The sequence below is a fragment of the Spermophilus citellus genome, assembly GCF_964194105.1.
Source record: "Spermophilus citellus genome assembly, contig: SCAFFOLD_298, whole genome shotgun sequence".
In the NCBI taxonomy this organism is placed as follows: Eukaryota; Metazoa; Chordata; class Mammalia; order Rodentia; family Sciuridae; genus Spermophilus; species Spermophilus citellus.
Genome location: NW_027673066.1, coordinates 218,658 through 241,121, shown reverse-complemented (window position 1 = coordinate 241,121; position 22,464 = coordinate 218,658). Strand labels below are relative to the sequence as shown.

At 33.9% G+C, this 22,464-nt stretch overlaps 2 protein-coding genes across 3 annotated transcripts in view; one reads left to right on the top strand and one right to left on the bottom strand.

Annotated features, from left to right (window-relative positions):
- Positions 1 to 1,718: 1,718 nt before the first annotated feature.
- LOC308640170 (ADP-ribosylation factor-like protein 5B) lies at positions 1,719 to 22,230 on the bottom strand. Of its 2 annotated transcripts, XM_081312179.1 has the most exons (7): positions 22,103 to 22,230; positions 21,893 to 22,013; positions 13,230 to 13,290; positions 10,714 to 10,861; positions 7,972 to 8,055; positions 3,646 to 3,797; positions 1,719 to 2,659 (listed from the first exon to the last, which is right to left on the bottom strand). In XM_081312179.1, the coding sequence occupies exons 2-7, from the start codon at positions 21,939 to 21,941 to the stop codon at positions 2,611 to 2,613; spliced, it is 543 nt and encodes a 180-aa protein (XP_081168305.1). In that variant the 5' UTR covers positions 21,942 to 22,013; positions 22,103 to 22,230; the 3' UTR covers positions 1,719 to 2,610. The 2 variants fall into 2 exon arrangements, with proteins under 2 accessions (XP_081168305.1, XP_081168304.1); XM_081312178.1 differs by having other exon boundaries at positions 21,893 to 22,225.
- LOC308640169 (tRNA (cytosine(72)-C(5))-methyltransferase NSUN6-like) overlaps positions 21,940 to 22,464 on the top strand; it is a gene marked incomplete at both ends in the record, with an annotated part of 44,628 nt that continues 44,103 nt past the window's right edge. The window contains 2 exons of the mRNA XM_081312177.1: positions 21,940 to 22,015; positions 22,210 to 22,352. Coding sequence (XP_081168303.1) covers positions 21,940 to 22,015; positions 22,210 to 22,352 — 219 coding nt within the window. The remainder of the gene's footprint in view (positions 22,016 to 22,209; positions 22,353 to 22,464) is intronic.

The window sequence follows — 22,464 nt, the reverse complement described above, 5'->3', positions numbered from 1 at the left end:
AATGCTTCAGTATTAGATACTTGCTTAAGTAAAGACATTCTCTTGGAGTAAAGGATGATCAGTTTTTATTTTATTTTATTTTTTTTTTTTTTTAAAGAGAGAGGAGAGAGAGAGAGGAGAGAGAGAGAGGAGAGAGAGAGAGAATTTTTTAATATTTATTTTTTAGTTCTCGGCGGACACAACATCTTTGTTGGTATGTGGTGCTGAGGATCGAACCCGGGCCGCACGCATGCCAGGCGAGCGCGCTACCGCTTGAGCCACATCCCCAGCCCGGATGATCAGTTTTTATACTATGTAACAGGAAAGATCTAACAAAAACCTTTTAAAAAGTTTTCTATGAACTTCCTAATTGAACTTTTCCCAATCGTTGGCACAAAGTCTACTTGAATGATGACTTCCTCCTCAACAAACAGCTAACACAGATCACTTCTAATCCAAAAATAACAAAACGGTTTAAAAAAATTACTTAGAAAATTAAATAGTGAATCTTAGACTCTACTAGTATAGCTGTTTGACAAAATACAATCAACTATTAAAAAACACTTTCAATATAATGCTGATGTGGTAATATAAAAAATAAACATGTAATTTGATAGAAGAGAACTGAACCAGCCAATCTTATTGGATACATGAAGGCAGATAATTATTTCATAAGAATACTGGAGTACTAAATATACTTTTTCTCTCAGGATAGGTTCGAGAATTTTCCTTAGTACTTATGGTAAACAACAAAACCATGTAGAAATTCAGGCAAAGTGTGCTTTAGGCAAATGGTATTTTCTTAATTCCCATCTCCCTCCACCACCATCACTCACAACACACACACACACACAACATACACACACCCCACAAAGCATCTGTATTGATTTATATCTGCTTTTCTCACTTGTTCTTGATTATGGGTTATATTAAAACTAAACTAAACTAAGCCACTACTTGGTATAGAATAATTAATTAAAAGGTTCAAAATAAAGTTAGTTATTTTCCAAAGTCCAGAAAGCTTTCTCTTGGCCATTTTTCTATTCGAGGGCATGCTACCACTAAACAACTCAGAAAAGCGTTATCAAGTTTATCTCAATTAATTAATCTCAATATAGTAAACAAAATATACCTGAAAACAGCAAAATTTAAATTCATTTACAAATAAAATATTAAAATTAAAATACCACTTTTGAACAGATATTTTGATACTCTTATGAACACTGAATCTTATTTTTGATCCAAAAGAAAAAAATACTGCAAGAATGGAATAATATTCTCTAAATATATGTTCTATACCTTCTTTAGAGCAAAATCACACATTTGAAATAAAAGAATTCAAATTCCTGTCCTCCCTCTTAATTGAAAATATGCAATGCTTACATACTCATACTAGACAACTGCCTCAAAACCTTTTTAATGCTATCCAATAAATAAACTTTTGATTATGACGTTTCCTGCACTTTGATTTCTGAATTTATGTGGTGTTAAGAATACTAACTTTGAGTATTATAGTAATATTATAAAAGCTAGAATTAAATTTAGCAGCTTCCTATAAGATTTTAGAACATGAAGTATACATAACTCAAAGATGGCAACTGTTTCAAGGCTACTCCATACAACATTCTCAAAAATATTTAAAGAAAGCCCCATGGTTTTTTAATATTCTGCTGGTGGCAAAAATGCTATTACAGACACTAAATTTTAAGGAAAATACAAGGACTATTCATACTTCTGCTTTAGTTACTGTCCAAAGCAGATGTGTTGTTTTCTTCAAACAATAGCTGAAATTTTGTGGATAACAGAGTTTTGCAAATTGATAGTAAAATAGATTCAGATGTCATATTTTAATTTTAGTGCTGGTGTGCTTTAATAATTTCTGATTATTACCAGATTAATCCAACAGTATTTACCATCCATGCCAGGCTTTCAAATAAATATTTTACCTGGATTAGTTTTTACCAAATGTTGTAAGCACAAAAGTGAACTCAATTTCTTTACATAAATTAATAGTCCACTTAATTTCCATGCTAATAGCAACTTACAATTCTTCCATGAAATGCAATATGTGAGGGAATTAAAGGCAAATATTCATGATGGATAATCTTTCTTATATGTATCTTCTAGGCAGATTTATTTCTTTAGAATAAAGTCTGTCAAAAAGATAAATGATTCATAAAAAGAACAAATATTTAGTGCTGGAAAAATTTGGAAGTAGTACCTGATAATTTCCACTAAAATTCTGTCAAAACTGGAAGGAGGGAGTGGTGATCATGAATGGAAAGAAATTGGTCATAAAGGTTATAACAATACTTTTGAAAACATTAAACATATGACAAACATTTTTTACAAGGCAGTCACTGAATAATTAGAATACAGAATAAGCAGTCAGAAGAGTTCTGTTGCTGAAAACAGTTATGCATTATGTTCATCCAACTGAAGATTAGTGCATTTAAAAAAAAGTTAAGAAAAAATCTTTTATGTTCCAGTTCAGCTGCACTTGATTCAAGTGTTGCTCATAGAGGTTTGTGTTGTTATAAATTAAACATGCTGCTGCCTCAGCAGCCAAAGGTACTAGGAAAAATGTTCATGTCATAGAATAAATAGAGCAGTCTCTTTCAAGCTAAAAAGTTATCTTACGCCAATCCGGGAGGTCATCCACTCTAGACCTTGGCATAACCTACACAAAGAAAGAAGTATTTTTAAAATTAATAAAAGATTCACTTAAAATGATTTTAAATCATTATGAGTCATTGTGGGAAACTGCTTTACTTTCATCTTGAAGATATAGCTTTGGCAGTTTTGACATGAAGACTACAAATGCCCCTCCCCTTTAACTGAAACCACTTGGAAAAAAAAGGGCAAGAACTTCACCTTAGCCTCTTAAACTCTCAAGAATTAAATACCTACAGACAACCTTAAAATCATGGGTCAAAGCATTTCTATAACACATCTATTATACTGCAAGCATTTCTAAGGAGAAAACTAAGAAGTTAGGTTGATATGAAGAAAAACAAGTTCCTAGATATAAACTATATAATCTATGTATAACACACCTTGGCTTAATATCCACTTTCAAATTCTTAGAAAAGAATACACCACAATGGCATTTATCTCAAATGTTTCTTGTCTAGAAAAATTTCTTGTCTCCCAAAAAGGCTTCTGATAATAAAGGAGATGTATACTTGTGAAAAACTGGAAGCTTGAGTTTAAGTCCTTGCATAAAATATATAATTTCTTTAAACATTCTGTTCCTTTATAGTTCAGGTGATATAATAGTTTTCTCTCACTCAAAAAAATTATAAAAGTTAACAAATGAACAATAAAAATTTATTATTGCTAGACATGGTGAACCACACCTGTAATCCTGGTGACTCAATAGGTTGAGGCAAGAGGATTCAAGTTTGCTGGGTCAGCCTGTGTAACTTAGCTAGATATAGATAAAATAAAAATTATTGCTTTTTTCTAGCTAAATATTACATTTACATTAAAAATTATAAAAAAATTATAATTTTGTTTACTAAAATAATTCAACCCTCTAAGTCTGAGATACAGTATAAAAACCACCTTAATAACAGTAAAAGAAACAAAGATCCAAGAAGGAAACAGGTTTGCCTAAAAAAGTTGAAAGGACCCATATCTCCCCTCAGGTTGATTAACACTTACCCTTCTCCTGTTAAAGCACAGCAAGACTGAATGTGCCATGGATGATCCTTAATTGAACTAAGGGTGAGGTATGTAGAGATTTCAGCTGCCCTCATACACCCTTTCATATCCTGTTTATTTGCAAAGATAAGGACTGCAGCTTTCCTTAAATCCTGCAATCAATAAAAAATCTCTATTATGTGAGATATTATTAGTCAAACTAAAATAATGAAGTAAAAGTGTAAAATATACTCAGCAGACAGTTATAATGGAATGTCCCTACTTTAAAATGATCAGGCACTAATAATTAATTTTAAAATTTTGTTGAAATAAAAATAATTTCCATCACAATTTAATGGCTCAGTCTAACAAAGACAGATTAACATAAATCAGATAGTTAAAAGTTTTATCTTTATATTTGGGCAAACAGAGTTAAATTAAAAATAAAATATACAGATAGTCTTGGTGGTACACAACCATAATTCCAGCTTCTCAGGAGGCTGGGGCAGGAGGATTGAGTTCAAAGGAGCTTCAGTAACTTAGGGAGGCACTATGCAACTCAGTGAGACCCTGTCTCTATTTAAATATGAAAAAGGGCTAGAGATGTGGCTAAGTGGTTAAGTGCCCCTGGGTTCAATCCCTGGTGGTGGGGGGGGGGGGAATATACCAGAATCTGAAATATAGACATATGGCTAAATTTCAATGTTGTGAAAATAACTGAAATAAAAAAATACACATAATAAGTATAAGAGGTTTAAAGAAGAGGTACAGTAAAACACAGTAAAAGTATAAAAATAAGCAAAGAAATAACAATCACTACTTTTAGGATACTGGACAACCTCTGAGAGAAAAATCACATCAAAAGGTTTCATAAGAACATTTGTTAGAGGGGAGTTACGGGAGGCAAGGGAGTATGGGGGTAGGAAGGACAGTAAAATGAATCAGATATTATTACCCTATGTGCATATATAACTACATGACCGATGTGATTCTACATCACCTACAACCAGAAGAATGAGAAGTTATCCTCGATTTATGTATGATGTGTCAAAACGCACTCTACTGTCATGTGTAACTAATTAAAGGAGAACGTTACAATGATCTCATTATTCATTAAATAATTTAATAATTATAATAATACTTGGGGAAAGACTAAAGGTTTTCTTTTTTCATATCTCACTTATCACACTTTATTCTAAGGCATGCATAAGAAATTTCAAAGTGGAAAAAAACACTGCAGAAAGAGTAGTAGCCTATAAATTAATGTCAGGCTTTTTTATGTTTGCAAAAGTAATCAAATTTTGATGTCAAGATTTTCAATATGTACTCATGATTTTCTAATATATTGGAGTACTGATTTTCAAAGTAGCTTCTAATTATCAATTGTATTTCAAGCAATGTCTGTGGTGTTATTTCCTTTTCCACATCAGGAATTTTAGTAGTTTGAATTTTCTCTCTTTTTCTTCATTAGCTTGGCTAAGATTTATCAATATTATTTATTTTTTCAAAGAACCAACATTTTATTTCATTGATTTTTTTGAATATATACTCAAATAAAATAGAAAATCATGAAGACATCAACAAATTTCTAGACACATGATCTTCCTAAATTGAATCAAGAGGATACAGAAAATTCAACACATCAATTTCAAGCCATCAAAAGCCTACCAGCAAAGAAAAGTCCAAGTCTAGATAGCTTCTCAGCCAAGTTCTACAAGACCTTCAAAGAACTTAAACAAATACTCCTCAAATTATTCCATGAAACAGAAAAGGAGAGAACCCTTCCAAACTCACTCTATGAAGCTACTATCACCCTGATACCAAAACCAGACAAAGACACATCAAGGAAAGAAAACTTCAGACCCTATAAATATCCTTGATGCACATAGATAAAAAAAATCTTAAAATAATGGCAAATAGCATACAAAACATATTTAAAAGATACTGAACCATGATCGGGTAGGATTCATTTCAAGGATGCACGGTTGGTTCCACATACAGAACCAAATAAAAATAATATATTACATCAACAGACTGAAAGACAAGATCACATGATTATCTCAATAGATGCAGAAAAAGCATTTGATGAAATTCAGTATTCATTCATGTTCAAAACAGTAGAAAAACTAGGAACATATATCAACATTATAAAAGTACCTGTGCTACACCCACGGCCAATATCATGCCAGATGGAGAAAACTTGAAAGTATTCCCTCTAAACTCTGGAACAAGACAGGAATCCCCTCTTTCTCCACTCCTATTCGATATAGTCATCGAAACCCCAGCAGGGCAATTAGATAGAATAAATTAAAGGAATATGAATAGGAAAAGAAGAGCTCAAACTATCCCTATTTGTCAATGACATGATTCTATATACAGAAGACTCAAAAACCTCCAGCAGAAAGCTTCTAAAACTCATAAATTATTTCAGCAAAGTAGCAGGGTATGCAATCAACACCTATAAATCAATTGCATTCCAATACACTAATGATGAATCAGCTGGAAAAGATCTCTACAATGAAAACTACAAAACACTAAAGAAAGAAATTGAAGAAGACCTCAGAAAAATGGAAAGATCTCCCATGTTCTTGGATACGCAGAATTAATATTGTCAAAAAGGCAATACTACCAAAAGCGCTATACAGATTTAATGCAATTCCTATTAAAATTCCAATTATGTTGTTCCTAGAAACAGAAAAAGCAGTCATGAAATTCATTTGGAAAAATAAGAAGCCCAGAATAGCCAAAACAATCCTCAGTAAGAAAAGTGATGCAGGAGGTATCACAATACTAGACCTCGAATTATACTATAGAGTTATCATAACAAAGATGGCATGGTATTGGCACAAAAACAGACATGAAGATCAAAGGAATCATACGTACAGTTTCCTCATACTTGACAAAGATGCCATAAACATACATTAGAGAAAAGAGCCTCTTCAACAAATGGTGCTGGGAAAACTGGAAATCCATATGTAGCAAAATGAAATTAAACTCCTGTCTCTTGCCCTGCGTAAAATTCAACTCAAAGTGGATCAAGGACCTAGGAATGAGACCACAGACTCTGAATCTACTAGGATAAAATGTAGTCCCAGCTCTCTATCATGTCGGCTTAGGAACTGACTTCCTCAATAAGACCCCCAAAACGCAAGAAGTAAAATGAAGAATTAATAAATGGGATGGTATTAAACTAAAAAGGAAACAATCAAGAACACGAACAGAGAGCCTACAAAATGGGAGAACATTTTTACCACCTGCACCTCAGATAGAGCATTAATCTCCAGATAAAAACTCAAAAAACTTAACATCAAAAAGCCAAATAAACCAATAAATAAAGGGGCAAAGGAACTGAACAAGCACTTCACAGAGTAAGAAATACAAATGGTCAAAAAAATATGAAAAAATGTTCAACATCTCTAGCAATTAGAGAAATGCAAATTAAAACTACACTGGGATTCCATCTCACTCCAGTCAAAATGGCAAGTATCAAGAATACAAGTAACAAACAATGTTGGCAAGGATGTGGAGAAACAGATACACTCAAACATTGCAGGTGGGACTGCAAATTGGTGTAACCACTCTGGAAAGCAGTATGTAGAGTCCTTAGAAAACTTGGAATGGAACTACCATTCAATTCAGTTATCCCACTTCTCTGTCTATAACCCAAAGGATTTAAAATCAGCACACTACAGTGACAGTCACTACAATGCTTACAGCAGCTCAATTCATACTAGCCAAGCTATGGAAACAACCTATGTGTCCTTCAAGAGATGAATGGATAAAGAAAATGTGGTATATATACACAACGGAATATCACTCAGCCATAAAGAACAAAATGATAACATTTGCCAGTAAATGGATGGAACTGGAGTATATATGCCTAAATGAAATAACCTAGTCCCCCAAAATCAAAGGCTGAAATTCTCTCTGACATATGGATGCCAACCCACAAGAGAGAGTGGGAGAGGAAGAATAGAAGTCCACTGGATTAGAGAAAGGAAGGAAATGAAGGAAAGGTAGGGGGAATGAGAAGGACAGTACAAATTAATCAGACATCACTTTCCTAGCCTTGTATTTGAATATATGACCAAGGTAACTCTGCATCATGTACTATCACAAGAATAGGATTCTAATCAGAGTAAGTTATAATCCATGAATGTTTAATATGCCAAAAGACACTCTATTAGTCATATATATCTAAAAAGAACAAATAAATTTTTCAATATGTAAAGTTTTACTAATGATGAAATAACCAATACCACTGTATACTAATCATTATAAAAAAGCAAAACCAATATACAGAGACCTGACACCATTATTTTTTGAAGATATGTTTTCAAAACTTACCTCATGAGCCAACATTCTGTATAATTCTTCTTTCGTAATAGCTAGTCGTTCCCTGTCAATACTATCAACAATGAGAATGATGAACTAGAAGACAATTAAAAAAAAAGAAAGTAAGTAAGCTGAATGTGATGGTGAAAAATTTTCTAATTTACTCAAGTGATATCAGTAGCTTCTTCACAGAGCATCGTCATTCCTACAAAATAGATAGTGCTATTTTTAGTCACCAAGAGCTTACAGAGTACAAAATGTTAATAATAAGATGATAATTGATAATTTTAATAAACAAAAACTGTAACCAAGTTTATTTGTTAAAGTGCTTTTTGAATATATACTATGTAATAATATTTGCTTTTAAATGTGAATAAAATTGATTTATAAAAAGAAACAGTAATTTAAAGAATACTTTCACTAAAACATTACTCTATTATTCATTTACTAATAATCAGCTATATATTTATGAGACAGTCTCCCACTTATTGGCAAGAAAAAGTTAAAACACATTAAGAATAATACTAATGTATTGGGAAGGTTTGCATTTCTGTAATCACAGCTACTCCAGAGGCTGAGGCAAGAGGATCTCAAGTTCAAACTTAGCAAGATCCCATCTCAAAAAAAAAAAAAGTTTTAAAGGGGCTGTGGATGTAGGTCATGCATCATTTGTGTAGTATATATGAGGCCCTGCATTCTATTCAGTACCACATACAAAGAAAGTGCTAAACTATGTTAAATTATATGTATTGGTGTTAATATGCTAAAGGATCATGCAGGTGAGATGAGAGAAAGGCAAGAGAGCCAGGACAACTGGAGTAATCCATTGGTGAAGGTGTACACGAAAAAAAAATTGGTCTTGCAAACAAAAATACAAGGAACTTCAAACTAAAATAAAAACAAAGAATGAAAGTAACTTTGCTAGGTAAAAAAAAAGATAGTAAGAAAAGGCATCTAGCTCAAACACCTTATACAGAAGATAAATTTTAAAAATGAGATTATATGGTGCTAAAGATTATGTAAAGTAGGGTGGTAATCTAAGATAAGATAGAAAACATGGAGTTAAGTTATAGAAATGACCTTAAAACTAGAGAGAGACAACTAGAGCAATCTAAATGTAAACTGAGAAGGGTTTAAGACAAAAGCAAAGAGAAAGAAATACAGCAAAGGAAGAATGGACAGAATACCAAGAATTACATGTGAGTTAATGAGAGGAAGATGTCAGGAATTAACTCCTTAGATTATAATGTACCTTTTGGATGTCAGTCACTTCAATGCAAAGAATTTTTAAAAAGCAAGGGGCTGGGATTGTGGCTCGGCAGTATAGCGCTTGCCTAGCACATGCAAGGCCCTGGGTTTGATCTTCAGCACCACATAAAAATAAATAAATAAAGATATTGTGTCCAATTACAACTAAAAATATTAAAAAAAAAGCAAGATGACAAGAGTGAACAAAAAGATTAGTGAAATACCACACAGATCAGATCCCTGTCTGGAATCTAAGAGTGCAAATGCTAGGTGTCATGCTGGTGTTGCAACAAAGGCCTTTATTTTTCATAGTAATTTTGATATTCTTACAGAAATAGTTTATTGAAAGAACATTTCATGCATATGGTATCAGTAATAAAATCTTTTTATGAACTAAGGGCAAGTCGCCTAGAGTTTCATCAATTTCAAAAACTACCCTTCTGAAGTGTTTTAAGTACACTTGAAACATCTAGAATTAACTTTGACCTATTTCTCAAAGGTGAACTGCTCTTTCACAGCTGAATTTAACTGAGCTTTGGAAAAAGTATTTATGCTGTTGACAAATGTATATTAATCTAACCTATAACAAAAATATTTGCTTATCTACTCTTCTGCCTCTCCTCACCCCCAACCTAAATAAAATAAGTACTACCACAAGTGCTGAATATTTGAAATAACTCATCCTGGTTTACTACTTACACACTGCATTAGAATATACGCACACATACAGTTATGGTATTACAATATACATCTTTTTCTTAAAAAGGCAACTTTGCACACCAAAAATTCTTTCCATTTCACTTTCTCCCAAATCCAGTTTTTAAAAGGCTTCATTTTAGAAAATAATTCCTGAGGAGTACCTCTTTGCAAAGAAAAATTACATGGATTCTATTTACACTAGCATTCTCAAGATAAACCTCTCATCATCACTGTATGACTTTAAAGCAACAGCAATAAAAACTTGGCCTCTAAGAAAAAATAAAGCAGAAACTGTAGATAGTCCAGATTTGTTCCACAGGCTATCTCTGAAGTAATAAGATAATTACATAAGTGATAAAGAACTCTGAGGGATGCTGCAAACTCATCTTTTTTTTTGTTTTTAAACATTACAATACAGTCTCACCAAAATTTTAAATATTCATTTGATGCTATTTGAAAATCTTATGTTAAATCATACTTAAAAATATTTTACTCCTTCTTTAATCATGTCTTTTTATTTTTGCAAGATTTTGGGAAAAGTTGTATAATTTCTCCTAATGTTAAATTTCTCCAATACTTAGAGATATTACAATATTGCTAAAAGAATAAACTGTGAGCGCCTACTCAACAGTAAGAACTCAATAAATAATCACTCCCAATACTCTTTTCCTTGCCTTTTCTATTTAAAAAATCTGAATTCTGTATAAAAAAACCAATCTTATTAAAAGATAACTGTCAATAATCCTAATTTACATTCTATTTTCTGTTTCTTTTTCTTGTTAAAATTCAGAAGTATTCTTGGCATACCTCTGTGTTTGAGTAATATGTGTTCCAAGATGACCGTAGGGACTCTTGACCACCGATATCCCACATAAGAAAATGAGTATTCTTTACAACTATTTCTTCAACATTGCTTCCTATAGTTGGAGAAGTATGGACCACTTCATTCATTAAGCTGTTGAAAAAGACAAACACTATAAAAACTCTCTTGTACATTTTGAGAAGAAAAGTAAGTTTTATCCCTATATTTTAAGAATGAATCAACCTTTCTCAAAATAAAAACCATAAGCATACAAAATAAATACTTGGAGAACATTTGTGCCAATAAAGATCTAGACAAATGGGGGCTGGGATTCTGGCTCAGCAGTTGAGCGCTCGCCTCACACGTACGAGACCCTGGGTTCAATCCTCAGAACCACATAAAAATATATAAGTAAAACAAAGGTACTGTGTCCAACTACAACTAAAAAGTAAATATAAAAAAAAAGATCTAAAAAAGAACAAGTACTGAAGACTTTTTTGTTGTTGTTTTTTGGTATTGGGGATTAAGCCCAGAGGCACTTAATTGCAGAGCTATATCCATAGCCCTTTTTCTTTTTTTATTTTAAGATGAAGGCTTATTAAGTTTCTCAGGACCTCGCTAAGTTGTTGAGGCTGCCCTCAAATTTGTGATCCTCCCACCTCAGCCTCTGGAGTTGCTGAAGACTTTTGTTTTTTTAATAGAATGAGATGTAAACTTGATTTGGATAGAAGGGAACACTGTAGTGTGAGTCTGCATTTCTGTGGGAAAAAATTCATATACCACCATTTTTTTATTATTTAGGTCAGAACCAATGCCTCATCCTCAACCAAGTTTTAGGTGACTGACCACCAGTATCTGCAATGGCAACCATTGGAGAGTAGGCTATCCATACGCATGGTGGTACACACCTGTAATTCCAGTTACTCAGAGGCTGAGGTAGGAGAATTAAAAATTCCAGGCCAGCCTGGGAAACCTAGCAAAACTTTGTATCAAAATAAAAAAATTAAAGGAGCTGGCGATGTAGTTCCATGGCAGAAAACTCCTGGGTTTGATTCCCAGTAACACACACATACGCACAAACATGCACATCAAAGGCTATGTGAGAAATGTAAGACCTAGGTCAGTCAAAAAATTAGTGCAGTTGGGTACAGTGGCACACACATCTAATTCCAGCAGTTTGGGAGGCTGAGGCACGAGGATTGCAAGTTCAAAGCCAGCCTCAGCAAAACAGAGGTGCTAAGCAACACAGTGAGACCCTGTCTCTAAATAAAATACAAAAATGGGCTGGGGATGTGGCTTAGTGGTTGAGTTCCCCTGAGTTCAATCCCTGATAACCCCCCTCCCCCAATCAGTGTAGTACAACCCAAATTACAGACTTAAAAAGACCATGGGCAAATAAAAATCTTACATAAAATGAACTGTATATTTATACTGCCATAATCATTAAGTTACATTAATTATTTAATTCAACATGTGTTTGCTGACAATATGACAAAGTACTGTGTTGGAAGAGGCTTCCAATTTTCTCCTGAGTTTTATATATATATTTGAGGCTACATGAAATTATAATAAAGATAAGAAATTTCTTAAATATCTATATTTGTTGTTTAAAGACTTTTAAAATATTAAAATACACAATGGATAATGAATGAAAATGTGTTAAAAGAAGCAGTTACTGAACTCTGAAACAAACCACAGGTAGTAAGTTTTTAGCAAAGTAACTGAAAAATAACATGTATTGCTTAAGTGAATATTTCTGGTGAGCCACAGACTGATGCACATTTGTCTTTTTATTTATTTATTTATTTTTGTGAGGCTGGGTTTTGAACCCAGGGCCTCCTGCATACTAGACAGGAGCTGTGCTGAGCTATACTTCCAGCCCTAGATTCATATACTTTTAACACAAGATGTGGAGGGAAGAGGTGAGAGCTATGCAATCCTGTAAAGTACTTTATTATTATTTGTAAAAATGCTTCAGATCCTGATCCATTTTTGTAAGTTAACATCTCATTGGCACTGAAAGGATCACTGCATTAGCACTGACAGAATAATAAGAGTTACTTGGATGAGTGAATTAAACTCTTAATTAAATTTCTTAAAGCATTAATATATTACTCTTAAAGTTTCAAGTTTCTCCCTTTTGTGAGCTAATAAATCAATACTTTGATCATCAGTACTTCAGACAAGTCTGGTTATGCTAACTAATTCCAAAGCTATTAGTCAGGAGAGTAGTAAGTTCCCAGAAATATCAAGCTGGTATGAGAAGAACTAAGTGAAATCCACTTTATCCACTTAATATTGGTTCTTTCTTTTAAGGACAGAAAACAAAGTTCTTGTAGAAATATATATTTATCAAAACATGACAGCTTATTTACTTGCTTTTTTGGTAAAATGCTGAAAAAACATATATAAGTCTTCCTATTATATTGAAAAAGTGAATAAAAATGGCATCTCATTTTTGTTAATTACAAAATGTTTCAATAACTAAAATACTAAAAAACTATTAAATATCCATACTTACAATTGATAAAGAATGGTGGTTTTCCCCGCATTATCCAATCCCACTATAATTACTTTGTGTTCTACAGAAAGAAAGCAAACCATAAACATTTAATACTGTTGCATACTACAACTACATGTATTCATACAATTACACATTTTCAACAATGATTATTACTTAGCCTGTTAATGAAAATTATTTACTGGATTTCTACTTCTGAACTACTAAAATAAATTTAGAAGCACCCGTCACTTTGGGTATAAACATTAATGTAGACAAAACATATGACTCTGCTTTACACAGCTACTTAAAGTCTCTGCTAATCAAGTTAGCTTTTTGTCAAGTTGTGTTTAGTTGTGATTTTCCACCTACATGTACCAGGATACTTTTCTTCTATTCACTTAAAAATCATTACCCTAAGTACATATATGAAGACCTGAATGGTGTGAATATACTTTGTACACAACCAGAGATATGAAAAATTCTATATGTGTAATATGAATTGTAATGCATTTTGCTGTCATATATAAATTAGAATAAAAAATTTTAAAAAACCCTCTTTTAGCTGAAAACTGCAATAATTTCTGTTACCAAGACACACATATTCTTAACTAGTTTTTCACTGCTTGTACTAATTTAGAGAAATATAAGCAGTCACTCAGTCTAGTGCTTTTTTCAATCTGAATTCAACAATTTTCCTGTGCAGATATTGTTTTTTGTACAACAAAAGTCATTTCAGTGCTTTTTCCTTCTGGTGCCATGCACTAACTAGTCACTTCTTTATAAGCAGTTATTAAAGCCTGTCTAATTATTCTGGTAAGTGGTAGATAATCTAAGATCTTCTTTGGATGAAAAAGAGAAAACCTCTGGATACCACACAGAATATATTAAAGATTTCATTAATCCAGGGCAGAATGCTTAGAAAGCAGGATATGTATGGAAGCTGTCACAAGAACCAGAATACAAATTATTTTGAAGTCAACAATTTAGCATTTTGTATCCTGTTTCTCTTGATAACCTCTGATGAGTGTCAAAATTCTGATAATACATTTACCTGAATTCAGGTCATATTCCTATTCTAAAGCCTTAATACTGTATCAGTCAAAAAAAAAAAAAGGAGAAGCTGCTTTGTAAAACAAAACTAAACCAAATGAAACTAGTTTACTTATTGTAAGTCACTATAATTCTTTTTCCATTCTTTTGGTTCATATCCCCTAATTTCTAATGGAGGCACTCTTGACGTGTTGTGCTGTTTGTTCTTGTTTATAATATAAGAATAAGAGCACTCTTAGCACAGGCATTTTAAATTTTGATAGCAGCTGAAAACTTTACTTCCTCAGCATCTGGAGACCAGTTAGAAGAAAGTCACTAATCAAAGGGTAAGCAAAACTTACAAGTATTTATGTATTTCTCTGAAAGTTTCAAGTCTTCTCTTTTGCAAGCTACCAAAGCAGTATTCTGACAATCATGACTTTAGATGATGCCATGCTACTCAGGAGTATCAGGGGAAGAGAATGGACAGACACTACCAAAATGAAGTGAATACCTGGAGCCATTTTCTTTCCATTTTTTTTTGCAGGGTTGGGACAGGAGGAACCTGGGATTGAACTCAGGGACACTCAACCACGGAGCCACATCCCCAGCCTTATTTTGTATTTTATTTAGAAACAGGGTTTCACTGAGTTGCTTGGTGCCTTGCTATTGCTGACACTGGCTTTGAATTTGTGATCCTCCAGTCTCAGCCTCCAGAGCTGCTGGGATCACAGGCCTGCACCACCGTGCCCCACCCTGGAGCCATTTTCAAACAATTCTGCTTCACATTTTGATGATCATGACAACTAGAGTACTAAAAGGCCTAACAGTAAAAATCATGCATCATTTTGAAAGTTGGTCTCCCAAAGGTTGGTCTCCAAAGTGAATTAAGGAGAGACAAACTCTGAAGGTGGATAGCATATAGATTTCATTCAAGTTGTATAAAACTGCTTCTAGCCCACACTGACAAGGAATTCTGGCAATTAAAACACACAATTTCAACTCTTATGATGAAGGTATACACAATTATCCTTCAAATAAACTGAATTCTATCTTCTGATCTTAAAATTACCATCAACAATCTGAGTCTATCTATAAGAGAACATCAACTATAAAGGAATGCCTATGTGTTTTTAAAAAGCACAGAATAATAAGGTTTTAGATCTTTGTTCTGAAAAATATATTTATCATCATCTGTACAGTAAGAATAAAAGCAGTTCAAAAGTCATTGATTAAAAACCAATTAAAAATGCACTCTGTTGCATAAGAGTTGAAATTGTGTTTTAGGAAGCTACTAAATAATTGCTAATTGAGTATGCTGATGGTCATATACTGGTTAGTAAAGTTTTTACCCATTCAAGGAAAAATCAATTTGCTGTCACAGAATAAAAGGTGCCCATGCTCAGGGCAGGAATATTTGTGTTGGGGATAGAAATGTGAGTAAAAATAATTTTAGGTTAAGACATTACCATAACTATCAGAGTTACAGTAAATTAGAATGTTTTCTTTAAAAAAATGTGTCTGCATACCATGAGATCATTATCAAGGACATCATTTCACTGGAAATAACTTCCGGGAGAATCTCAAGTTCAAAGCCAGCCTCAGCAACTTTAGCAAGGTCCTAAAGCAACTCAATGAGATCTGTCTCCAAATAAAATGTAAAAAAAGAGCTGGGGATGTAGCTCACTGGTTAAGTACTACTGGTTTCAATCCCAGAAAAAAAAGAAAAAGAAATACCTTCCTGGAAACCAAATTGTGCTTCTTTCTCCAACAAGAAGCTGGGAGAGATTCTTCCAATGTTATTTATCTATGCATCTCCAGACCCCAACATAATGTATGTTTATTTGTACTAAATGAAGGAAAGCTTCAATAGCAAAGTTTTAATTTTGATGAACGTTTTTGTATTCTTGGCTATGGTGTTAGTTCTTTTGGATTTCTTTGGATTTTTAAATTTTACTCAGTGGAAAAAGAATTTATAGTTTTAGTATAGAATACCAATTGATGCCCAATAGACTAGCATCATGTGTACTAAACAGTAGTGGTATTAAAAAATAAATTGTAAAATGTGTCAAAATTTATTTTATCACATTAAAATTAATATTGTTAAAATATGATCAAATGTCCAACTTCTCATTATTCACGAAACATAAATCTGACAAAGAACCCATTTCAGAATATAGTAATAATTTCTAAAATTACAACAAACAGATATATATTGTTTTTAAATAAATAATGGATTTGAACTGTCTTCAAAGATATATATATACACACACACACACACACACATTATATATATATATATATAAAATGGTAAGAACAAGGAAATTAGCATGCCCACCAGAAAAATGTAGCTTAAGGCTATAATGAGATACATTACACATCCAACAGAACAACTAAAATTAAAAAGACTGACAATGGCAAATGTTGGTAAGGATGTGGAACAAGTACAACTCTCAAACATTGCTGATAAAAGTATAAAGATAATATAAAACAAAAGATGAAGCAGTTTCTTAAGAGAAATAAAAATACCTACAAAAGTTTTAGGGGTAGTCATAGCATAGCCCATCAAAATGCAAATCTATAAAACAGTAGTTGTATTCATGCAAAGGAGAGAGCTATAGGTCAAGTTTCCATTGTGAAAGCTTAATTAAAAATATAAACATAATATTAGAGAACAGAAAAAAAACCTCAAAGAAACTAAAGAGGGAAAAGACAATATTCATTGAACAGTGGCACAAAAACAGTAAGAAAATATTTAGCAAGTTAGAAAAATTTCTTTTATATATACAAAATGTAGTAGCTGAACCAAAATATTCCATGGGAGATTGGAAGACAAAGGAAATAACCCAGAAAATATAGGTAGGAAAAAAGGCAATATGGAAAGGAATCTTTGAAAACCAATCTAGCAATAATATAATCAATAATATTTCTAGGGAAAAAACCCTGAGAGAAAATTTTTAAAAATTTCCAACAGATGATGGGGTTGGGATTGTGGCTCAGTGGAAGAGCACTCGCCTAGCATGGGCAAGACCCGGGTTTGATCCTCAGCACCACATAAAAAAAATAAAAAAATAAAAAATAAAGGCATTGTGTTGTCCATCTACCAAAAAAAAAAAAAAAGGATATTCTCTTTCTCTCTCCTCTGTTAAAAAACAAACAAACAAACAAAAAATTTTCCAACAGAGCTGTTTTTTTGGGGGGGTGGGGTGGGGGGGGTAATGGGTATTGAACCCAGAGGTATTTTAACACTGAGCCACATTCCCCGTCCTCTTTATCTTTTATTTTAAGATAGGGTTTCACTAAAATGTTTAGGGCCTCACCAAATTGCTGAGGCTAGCCTGGAACTTTGAATTCTCCTGCCTCACTTCCCTAGAAGTTGGGATTATAGACACACACCACCACCGCATCCAGCAAAAGAGCTACATCTTTATCTTTAAACTGAAAATGTCATGCCTATAATCTGAGCTACTCTAGGGGCTGAGGCAGGAGGATTACTAATTTGAGGAGAGCTGTGGCAATTTAGTGAGACCCTGTCTCCAAAAAGAAAAAACTAAAACAGCTTGAGATGTAGTAACTTGGTTTAAGGAAACAAACAAAAAACTGTACAATAATGGCAAAGACAAGTTCAAACCAGCAGAGAGGTAAATGTTGGATTTGGAGCAGGAACCTCTTAGCCAAACATGCAAAGAAAACTAAAACAATTTTGTAATTATTTACACTGGGGTAAAAATGTTAAAGGAAAAACAGAAACAATTATAAGCACGCTATGGCCCAGGGGTAACAAGACTTTAGTCTTCATAAAAAGAGATTAAATTATACCAAAAACCTATATTATGATGATGAAGGAATCGAACAGGCATAATAGTATTCTCTTCTACCATAAGTTAGCAAATGATAATGTTTAAAATTTCCATACAGGCATAGTATTCAGAAATATGGAAGTATGTTACATCAGAAGAAAAGTTTATAGAGACATGACTGACATACTTATCAGTTTAAGACTAGAATTATTCGATTTCTTAAAAAAACAATTTATATGCTACTTTGATATAAAACTTCATGTTTGCATAAAATAAAGCAAAAAAATTGACAAAAATCAGCACCACCTATTTTCCAGTCACTGTAAATATAAGAGTGAATAAGACCAAGTTAATTCCACAAGTTTGTTTCCATTGAAAGAAATAGAACAAGTAAGTAAATAAACATAATATGATTGTGGGTATAGGAAAATATTATTCAGAAAAACAGTAAAGACACAGAGAGTGTTAAGACAGGAAGAGTGCTGTTTTTAATAAAATGACAAAGAAAGTCTTCTAAGGAATGGGGTGATCAGAAATCTGAACAAATTAATGGACTGAACCTTGCTAAGGTATGGATAAATAATGTTCTAGAAGATTCTAGAAGACAGGAAGCAGACAGATAAGTTTGGTATATATGAAACCAGCAAAAAGTCCAGAATTACGAGCAGAATAAGCAAAGGGGGAAAATGTAAGAAACAAGATTTAAGAGGTTAGAAATGTACAGTAACACTCATAAAAAGATGGATATCAAGCTGGATATGGTGGCACATACTGTAATCCCAGCAACCCAGGAGGCTGAGAAGGGGGATCACAAGCTTGAGGCCAGCCTCAACAACTATGCGAGGCTTTCAGCAACTTAGTGAGAAGGGGAAAAAAAGAATTGAAGATGTAGTATCAGTGGTAAAGTGTGTCTGGGTTCAATCCCCAGTATCCAGAAAAAAAAAAGAAAAAGAAAGCTAGATACTAATGCTCAAAATGATAACATGAAAATCACCAATGAGAAAGAAATGATTAATGAAATTAATGTTATTGTTATTTGATTATGAAAATGAACAACAAAAAACTTATTTCATTTGTCTTTCTAGATTACACTAGGAAAAAACTGATGAACAGTGTGTGCAATTGTAACAGAAAAAAAGGACCAGGCCTATAAAAGTTAAATGATATGTCAAACTTTAGACGTAAGTTTAAAGATAGCCCCCACAATTATTTTTTATGAAAATACACATATACAAACACATAAATATATAAAATAATGTTTGCAAAGGCAATCGGATTTTGAAATTATTTCAATGATAATTCTGTCAAAGTATTAACCTTCTAGCTTAAAATTAAAATAATACAAATTTGCAAGGATTAATTATGTTTAAATTGCTTTACTTAGACAATACATACATGTTTTAGTATACTTATTCCCAAAAAGATATTTTGTTTATAAGAAGATGCTTGGGGCTCTAAAATGCTGCGAAACCAAAGAGGAAATATGGAAACAGAGTTAAGGGAAAGGAGTACATAAATCAGTAGTTCTTAGCACTGCTTTGTATTAGAATTATCTTGGCACCGATGCCCAGGACACCCTCCCTCATTCTGATTTAACTGGTCTAACATGTGATCGTGGGCATTATTCTAATATACAACCCAAACTGAATACTTCTGGATTAGGTGTGTATTGTGATGAAAATGGAAGATACTTCGATTGGTAGTTTTGCTGATATAGTAAAAACAAAAAAACAACCCCACGCTGGACTAAGATATAAGTCTCATCATATCATTCTGTTTTAAACAATTATCCAAAGACCAAACTCTTCAATGGCTCTCACTGCTTGCTCTACATATTGAGGCCCTACGTGATTTGGTTCCTGCTGTTAACTCTTCACTCTCATCTCTTCTAATTAAGCAACAAGCAAATCAATATATTATACGACCAAATAAAACTATTCAGCTTCCTTAAATGTACCAAAGTATTTCATTTTTCCCCTTTTGTATTAATTAGCTCTTCTCCAGAGAAGAGTATGCCCATTTTACCCAGCGTATCTAGCACGCTTCCTAACCTACTACTCATCTTTAAGTCCAAGTATACCTTATTCTGCAAAGTATTCCAGGAACCACCTAAGAAAAACTGATCACTTCATTCTTGATGCCACCTACATTTTTAGGAATATCTGGGAAGCAATTTACCATATTGCTTGTTCTATGTCTGTCTACTAATCTTTGAGTGCTCTAAGAGCATGTGAGGTTTGTATTTTTTTTTTGGTTTGTTTTTAATTTTTCTATCTCCTATGCCTAATTCCCAAGACTGGTTTATGGAATATGAGTAAATTTTGCAGAATGAGAATAAAATTAAATAACCATTAATTCTAAATTTTCAACAAGTAAGTTAAATAAAAATTCTAGGTAGAAATGGTGATTTAAGAGGCATAAGCAGTTCTGTGACTATAAAATATAGCCCATGAATGTCTTTTATTTTCTATACTTTATATTTTTTACTACTTTCCAGTTTCAGCCAGAAAGCCTCAAACATGATAAATGACAGTAATACAAGAGAAAAGGGAGAAAAGAAAATGGAATAGGGTGCACAAGGAATCAACTACTTCAGTAATTTCTATTTGTTAAGCTAAGGGGAATGATAAACAGAAGTGATTATTAATCTTTATGCTTTCAATTATGTATTTAAACACTCCTTAACATAGTCATTTCTTAGAACAAGATTCAGAACATTTTAGCTGTCAAAATAATAAGTATTAAATTTGTAAATAATATCCACAGGTAGTTAAAATTCTGATCACTTTGAAATCACTTGAAGAGTGATACTTACATATATATGGGTACACATGTTGCATATATGTTATTTTATCTATATTTATAATCTGGAAAGACTAGTGTTCTTACCAGTTTAAAGAACAAGTGAAGCATCACACATTCTAGTTCACGACTTCTTAAATCCAGAAAAAGGATTTGTACATTAACTAACAAATTGCTACTAGCATAAAAAAACCAAAATGCTTTAAAAATTATGCCTGGCAAAATGAAACTTGATGAATTTAAAAGTGTTTTCAATTACTAAGAAATCATTCTGCTAAAATAATCCTTAAAACTTTACTGTTGCCCCCCCCCCCTTTTTTTGGTCTGGGTATTTGTTCTCTTCACAAGAAACCACATCTCATTCTGACTCAGAACAGGTTTTACAACTTCTTGCCCCTTTGGACTTGAAACTTCTACTTGTCTCATAACCTGTTCTCGACTAATTACGGACACGTAACATGTTACACAAAACCGAAAACACTGAGGGTTTTTTTTTTTAAAGCCTAAATAAGGTGGAGAGGTTAGCATGATTTCCGGAAACCGGTATAAAAGAACTCATTCCCTAGCGAAATCGGAGAACAAGTAGGTGCAAAGGCTTAGACAGTAGGATGGAAAACAAAACACCGAGTTTCGAAGAAGAAAAAAAAAAAAGGAAAGATAAAGAAGTTTTAGGTTCCTGGGCGAACACTTATCCTGGGGCAAAATACAGACTCAAGGATGCCTAATTGAAATTGAATAGGCCCTCAAATATGCCTCTAGGCATCCTTAAGTGTTTTCCGCTTTGCTCCACTAAAATCCAAAAATACTGTCTGAATTCTGGGAGACCAGATGCCTTCTCTTCTGAGTCCCTCTTTCTCCCCACACGCCAGGTCTCTCCTGCACATTCTCCAGGTCTAAAATACCGAGTTTCTGCCCACCCCCTGGACTAAGTCACTTCTCTGCGTCTAAGAATGTTTCGGTCCACCAAAAGCACTGCCTCCACTGTCCCCTTTCACGGGTCGGACCCCGCTGGCTTGGATTCCAGCCGCTGCGCAGCTCTATCGCTCTCACCTTGGTTACAGAAGAGGCTCCACAGTTTAGCGAAGATCAGCCCCATCATGAGCACCTGCGCGGGCCGCGGGGTCCCTCAGCAGCAGGTGCCGCTGCGCGGGGTCCCCCAACGCGGCGCTGGCTGTATGGAAGCGAGGAGAAACCGGCTGAGACCGCGCCGCGAGGGCACTGGATGACCCAGAAGCCTCGACCCGCCGCTCAGACACTAACCAGAAGGTGCCTAGTCGAAACCCTACCGGATAGTCCTTTGTTTCGAGTCCGCTGAGCCCAACGCCGACCCGTAGTCCCCTCAGTCTGAACCCACCTACCCACCAAAGGCTCGACCAGCCCCAAGCCCCGCCTCCGCTCCGCCTCCACCCCTATCCCAGGACCACCCATCGCCGGAAGAACGACGCATGACGTCAGCGCGCTTACGTCAACCCACGCGTTCGACGTGGCGTTTCCTCCAGTTTCACTTCCGGTAGGCGGAACCCAAAGCGGTTAGAAAGTGGGAGATTATTGATTGAGAGTTGGGGATTTCTCTGGGTGCTCGCGTGTTTTCTCGTCACCGTTTGGAAAGTTGGTGGGGCTCA